This window comes from Prinia subflava, chromosome 15, assembly GCF_021018805.1.
Source record: "Prinia subflava isolate CZ2003 ecotype Zambia chromosome 15, Cam_Psub_1.2, whole genome shotgun sequence".
Lineage (NCBI taxonomy): Eukaryota > Metazoa > Chordata > Aves > Passeriformes > Cisticolidae > Prinia > Prinia subflava.
This window is the reverse complement of record NC_086261.1, coordinates 2,217,865-2,224,805: the sequence shown is the minus strand read 5'-3', so window position 1 is coordinate 2,224,805 and position 6,941 is coordinate 2,217,865. Positions and strand designations below refer to the sequence as shown.

Here is a 6,941-nt window from a genome sequence, read left to right as displayed (position 1 = left end):
GTGGAAAGGCTGATACAATTTAGATGCATCAAATTTTCACTATGGCTGATCCCCTCAAGTTCAAGGAGCTGAATTTCACCACAGAATATTTACTCATTATAGGAAATTTTTAGGAACACACTCTAAATTAGTTAGTAAACTGCTCAAACTCCCTGAAATCAATGAATTTTACTTCAGTGGGAAGAGAATCAGATGTGGCTGCACCTTCATGGAACTGCTCTGCTTAAAATCCCCCTGTGGACACACAGGCTGCAGCTCAGCAGAGAACCCCCTCAAACTGCACTGAGCTCCTGCCAGATCTGTACCTGTACCTGGTCTTGCAGGGCAGAGCCTAAAATTCCTGTACAGTGCCACCAAGTACAAGCGTGATGTCACCTGCAACAAGACTAAAAGGCTCAGGGGTTAGAACAGCACATGATTTCTAACCACAACTAAAGCCAGGAATCAAATACAACAAGGAGTTGAACTGCTGAAGGTTTGTTTTCATCCTGACACTAATCTCTGACAGTTACAGTTTATTTAACCAGCACTAACTCCTCTTGTTAGCACTGACTTCAACATAGACAAGATGAAAAAATGCCACTGCCATCACCAAACCTGAGAGGTTTATTGTTAACACCTCCTGGGAGCACACAGTGTGGTTAAGAGTGTCAGATGTTTCTGTCACTCCAATCAATCTAATAAAATGTTAATGAAAATAACCAGAAAGATTTTAAGCTTTTTATTGACTCACTGTAAAACTTTTTTTTTGGATGAGACAGAAAAAAACCTTAACATTGTGAACATTGACTTTGCATATTTTAAAGGAACTACAAACCAAAGCAAACATCCAACATACTGGTTTTTGGTAAATAAAATTTAAACATTACATATTTACAAATCTACAACCATTCATTTAAAAAGTGCTGCTTGCAGACTAACAAAGTACCATTTTTAAATCCCAGTGAGATAATATCCAGAAATACCCCTCTCTATTATTATCATTTGCATCTCCCATTTGTTACACTAAGATTTTACATGCAGGAATTTTCTCTTTCTTGGGATACATATAATTTATTTTGCCAGTGGAAGTCAAATTCATCAGGCTGTAACTGTACCAACAGCAAACCTTCTCAAATGGGACACAGCAGTGTCAGAGAAACAGCACAATTTCTATTCACATTTCAGTATTTCATCTCCAATAATTATTCCAGTGGAACCATCAGTAAAGCAAAATATATATTGCACTGCAAATGTAAAACCTTTGTTTAAGGTATTGGACATAAGCATTATTTAGTACACAAAAGGAGAAAATTCAGTTTATACAAAATTTTAAATTGAAAATATGTCTCAAATATTTTATTTATTCATCTTTGTGGTATTGGAAAATATAGTCAAATTGCTTTTCTAATAAAGGACAGTGAGATTTGAAAACTGTTTCAACACTGAATTGTATGATGCTTAAAAATTATCGACCTCAGGATACATTTGGAACATTATGACTTGAATGAGGAAAATTTCCCACCTATAGTATGTTGTTATTCCAACTCTATTTTTATATATTTCTACAGTGGACTGACTTGCAACAGACTTGATAAAACAATTCATTAAGTATAATGATTTCACTCGATGAGCTACTACGTGATAGAGTAATTTAAAAGCACACCCAAATTAACATTGGCAACGCTGGGGATGCAGCACAGGGACTGTGTGCAGGCTGCAGGGACAAGCCTGTTCCCAGGGCAGCATCCACGCCCTGACAGGGCTGGGGATGTTGGAGAGAAGTCAGACTGGTTGGGTTTATGAGTCTGGAGGCAGTTGGAAGTCCTTACAAGGAGGCTGGGATGGAGGAAGGGCCACGTGTGACAGGGGTGCGTGTCTGGGGACAGGGACCGGGCTCGGCTCTTCGGCCACCCCGCAGCGGGAGTGGGAAGCTGGGTCATAGCTCAGCCCTCTGACACCCCACGGCAGCTCTGGAAAAAGCACTTGCTCTCTCTCCTTTCATGGCTTCAAGGTCCTACAGAACAGTGGCTGCCCCAGTGGCAATGGGAGACAGAACTGCAGGGATGGGAACACGACCTTCCCCAGGGCACAGCCAGCTACGAGCTGAAGTACAGCAACTACTGGAGGCAGGATTTCCATGGTGTGCAGCATTCCTACTGTACAGAGCAGAGCAGCCATGCACGAAGGGGGACTCACAGGGAATGTGTTCAAAAACAGCCTGCTTATTTCACAATAGTCCAGAGGAATGAGGAGGGTATCTCTACCGTGTACCTGGGTGAAAAAAGGAGCTCCATTTCATGCACGAGGATACTGTACAAGTGTGGCAGTACAAAAGAGCATCGCAACTTGTTAAAATAAATAAAATGTGAAAGATGTTGTGAGTGTAGCATTGCTAGCTCCACCTCAGGTGGGGGGATACTTTCCAAAAGGTCAGCTACATAATTAGCAGCATGTTAGAGAAGAGGCATTACCTGATGGGAGCTGTATCCAGGACTATATCCTGCAATTATCATCAGCACATACCTGCAGCTCTACACACTTGCAATCCTTTCTTCTCAGGCCAGCTTCTTACAACTTTACAGAGGTCTGGGAGGAGGTTACAGAGCTTCATAGCAGCATTACTTTTCATTTAAGCCTCTAAGACTCATTCTATTTCACTTAATAGAGTAAATGTGAGCTATAAAGTTTATCACCTTCCTGCCTAACTAAATATTGCTGGTTCATTATACTTGCAAACTAAAGATGTTTTTAAAAACAACACCTACTGGTAGGCAGACTGCAATATAAAATCTAATGCAACAGTTGAATAATTGGAAGTATTACAACAGCAATAACTAAAAGAAATTAGAAGTGGAAAATCATTAAGATTACTTAAAATAAAACTATTTGTTAAAGCATGATTTAAATTTGTTTAGGGTGTTTTATACAGTTCGATGTCTGTTTTCCCACCTCCACACAAGACTTCTGATATTTTCCCTGTAGCCTGCCTTCTGGTGAGGAGTTGCTATGTGACTGAGAGCACAGAACATTTTTTAAATGTCTAGAACAAGAAAACATGAGGCAAAAGCCATGACTCCACCACAAGGACTGATATAGCACTTTTCCTCAGAGGAAAAAAAAAAGTTGTTTTGCCTGTGAAATAGAGACTGAACATTCCAAGTATGTTTAACTAAGCACAACATGCCCCAATAAGTCACATTCCCTAAAATTCCCTGTAGCAAGTTTGTTGGATGTACTTGAGTTAGAAGCTTTGATGGGCATTATGTGGTTGAAGTGAGTGTTTCAAACACCACCACCAGGACTCTGAGCACTGTGTGTTCATGGAGAGCTCACTGCAGGCCGGCGTTTGCTCCATGTCACATCTGGAACGAGGCCACACTAACAATGCCAACAGCTGAGACTGGCTGATTCCATAACAAAACCCACAGGACTCCTCAATGTGCTTTCCCTTTCCTAGGGAGTGGGGAGGGAGGGGAACACGAGAGGAAGAGGTGATTTCTACACAAGTGTTTCACGGAGACATCTGAATATTTGTTAGAGTTTTGTAAAATTTACCATACCTTCCTTCTGATTGCTGTGGTAACACATTTTCCAAGTGTGCATGAGAGAAATCCTGGATCTCCAGTACTGTCTAGGTGAAGATTAACATTTTCTATTCTGCTTTAAAAACAAATCACTCTTCAAAAAGTAACTGGACAAGTTACTATAAATAGCAGTGTACTGCAAAAAAAATAAGCACTGTATTGCTTCTGCAGCAAGTCCATTTAAAATTCACTCCAGTAATTTAAAAAAATTAAAAAAATATCAACTTACTATAAACAATTTAAAATATGTATAATACAACTTTGTATGCTCTTCATAACATCATGAATATTCTATGTAAACAATAGATTCTGAAGAATTTCCTTCGCTCACATTAGTTTCAGTGCATTGTTTCTGTCCACCTGTTACTTAATTTTTTTTTTTTAAGGGAGCTGTAATACGTTGTCCCAAGTCAGAGAACTGATTTTGTTTAGAACCTGCCTCTCCACACACTGATTTGCAGAAAGGACAAGGGACAAGGGAATAATATTTGGCCCATTTTGCTCTCTTTCCATCTCCACAACCGCAGCCAGGCCGAATTTCCCGAGGCCTCCTGCCACAGTCCATGGCACACACATTCCTGAACACTGAAGACTGAGATGTTCCTTGTGACTGAAGTGGTTATTTTACACAGGGACACGTCACAGATATCACCTCTTTAGCCAGGTATATTAAAGATATGGTTCTCCAAAAATCTTCCTGCATTCCATCACGCCGGTGCTCGGCGGTCTGTCGCAGTTGTGAGTGCTCTTCACTTGACTGGCCGTGAGGCGGTCGTAGGCCATTTTGTACTCTCTGTCAAAAGCATCTGCAGGAGGGCAAAACCAGCTTCAGATAACACCACCCAAATGCCACAACAGCTGCACTTATCAGCACAAAATACCTGTGAAGTCCTTTTTACTTGGCACTTACCATAGAGTGGCACACATCTAATCTACAGATTATTTTTTTCTGGAAGCTGAACAACTAAGTTGGCATAAACTCATCATCTGTGTTCATTCAAATAGTTGGCAGAACTCACCTATATCAATGTTATCTCTTCCCAGGGCAACAAGTGAAAGAAACAGTATTTCTCTGTAAAGGCTCCTGAAATGGTGAAAAAACCAATTTATACACTGCACTGACACAGCACAAAATCTCTATTAAAAACAGATTGAAGCATTTTAAGACAACTTATTAAAGAGGGATTTTGAACATGTATCCTGCTTGTGCCTCCAAATTATTGTCATTTCTGAGCTCTGGAAATTGCCCTGGATTCTCCAAATATGGGTATCACCCATGGTAGGTCCCCTTGAAGTTGCACTAAGTGCATGCAGAGAGAAACATGCACTTAAACACTCAACAAAATTCCACAAAATTTCACCATGCAAGGAATTTGCTTTTCTGCATTTTCACATTAGCTTGAAAAAGCAGGCAGACAAACAAACACCTTGTCAATGCTCCGGCTCTTGACAAGCCTGTTGTATATCCTGGTATAAATCAGTAAATCCAGGCAAGAAATGAAAATTCACAGGAATTAATGTTCCCCAATGCCACTGCTAATAGAAAAAAACCCTGCCTAAATATGAGACATAACCTCTTCTTTTAGCTCATTTTCTGTCCTCTACTGAAGACTTAAAAACAAACCCCAAATCTACCCACACACCCCAGAAACAAGTGTAGGGTTTTTATTTTAAAACACCTACTAATTTATAAGTGACATTCAATAACAAAATATACACATATATGCACAATCCCTAGTTCCCATTGTTCAGAGGTAAGAAAAAGAGGTGGCTGTAAAGGGGAAGGGGAGAGGAAAAAGAAGAAAAAACGGAGAAACAAAGTTTGTGAAAGTTAGCTTAAAAAAAATATTACCAGAGTGATAAATTTGAGAACACTGGTGAAAAACAGTGCTTTTTTTAAAAGAAAATGCACTAGGAAAATATAATTCACGTTAATAAGCTGATTATTGCCCAACTCTGCTCCAGCTGGGCACGTTGGTGGTCTCACCTCTGTCTTTTAATGTGTGGCCACTTGTTGAGCCTCTCCAGTATCTGACTCATTGGTCCATACACATCGTTCATCTTGATGCTTTTCACCATACTCCTCAGGAGCTCCTGGTTAAAGGAGTCGTCATCCTTCTGCAATAACTGGACCATTGGGTACTTCTGGGCTGGAAAACATTAGAAAGGCTGTGAGAATAAATAGATTCTTTGTGTAGCAAGTATGGAGTTGTGAAAAAAAACAATCTGTGAAAATATTGACATCTATGGAGTGAACAAAACATCAAGTCAAAAATTGATGTAGAACACAAAAAGCACATAAGAAAACTCAACAGATGCAATGGGCCATGAGCTGTTTTCAGGTGTGTGATCCAACACCAGCAACAAAACTCTGAGTAAGCAAATTCTAAAAATAAGAGTATGAGCTAAGTGGATGAACAGCATCAATGAAATGTCTTCCCTTTCATTCCTCCCACCCCAGTGAAGAAAAAGCCACTGGCAATACCAGTCAATGATTTGAAACAGAAATGCTGAAAACTAAAACTTGTTCAAGCAGTTTACTGCTAAGCACAGAATGAAATTCCCTCCCAAAACAAGTCACCCAAACTGAGAATAGCAACACCAAAGTTAACACTCACTCTCAAACAAAAGAGTGCGATTTTGACCTGCAAGACAAAAAGCAGTATGATCAAAAATCGGTATTGTAGCTCATGTGAAGTATCCACAAAGACATCCTATCTCAACACACATGCTTCAGCTGCTCAGAATGAGAATTGTTCTTAAAAAATACCACCAAAAGGCACAAGAAAGAAAACTTACTCTGAGCATTCCACAGAATATACAGAGGCTGCCTCGGATCCTGATGCAATTTCATATTGTCCCATAGCATCTGAATAAGAACATATTTACTGTCCTCTGACATACAGTTCCGTGGAATCTGAACAGGAGAAAGCACAAAGGCATTTTATTACAAAGTCATGGCAAAGGAGTTCTGTATTTAACATCTATCTCCATATCTCTAGGTCTCAGAGTAAAAAGTTTTGCTATTGAAACTACATACAGAAAGCTAAATCTGAACAGGATCATCAGTGACATGGCCAATGAGTGTTTTGCCTATTTTCTACAGTCCTAAAATCTAAACTTCCTCCTTCTACTGCTTAGCTACTCAAATAGCAAAAAAACTGATTAGCAACTTTATCCTCCTTGAAACTGAGGATCACAAATTGCAGAGGGATGAGTAAGAGCTAAGCACTGCCCCCCACAAGACTGTTGAGCACAGAGTTTTAAATATCTGTTTCCAGAGTTTTAAATATCTTCCCTCAGCTGACACACTCTTCACCAAGTCAGGACTGGGCTCAGCATAGTGCAAGACATTTCTAAGAGTTACTTAATCAT

The 6,941-nt window shown here is 39.8% G+C and overlaps 1 protein-coding gene across 3 annotated transcripts in view; it reads right to left on the bottom strand.

The window, feature by feature from the left end:
* Nucleotides 1-707: 707 nt before the first annotated feature.
* Nucleotides 708-6,941, bottom strand: part of DENND4A (DENN domain containing 4A) — a 48,321-nt gene continuing 42,087 nt past the window's right edge. For all 3 annotated transcript variants that reach the window (XM_063412711.1, XM_063412713.1, XM_063412710.1), the window contains 4 exons: nt 6,366-6,483; nt 5,554-5,716; nt 4,586-4,650; nt 708-4,372 (listed from right to left, as the gene is read on the bottom strand). In XM_063412711.1, coding sequence (XP_063268781.1) covers nt 4,236-4,372; nt 4,586-4,650; nt 5,554-5,716; nt 6,366-6,483 — 483 coding nt within the window. In that variant the 3' untranslated portion in view covers nt 708-4,235. The remainder of the gene's footprint in view (nt 4,373-4,585; nt 4,651-5,553; nt 5,717-6,365; nt 6,484-6,941) is intronic.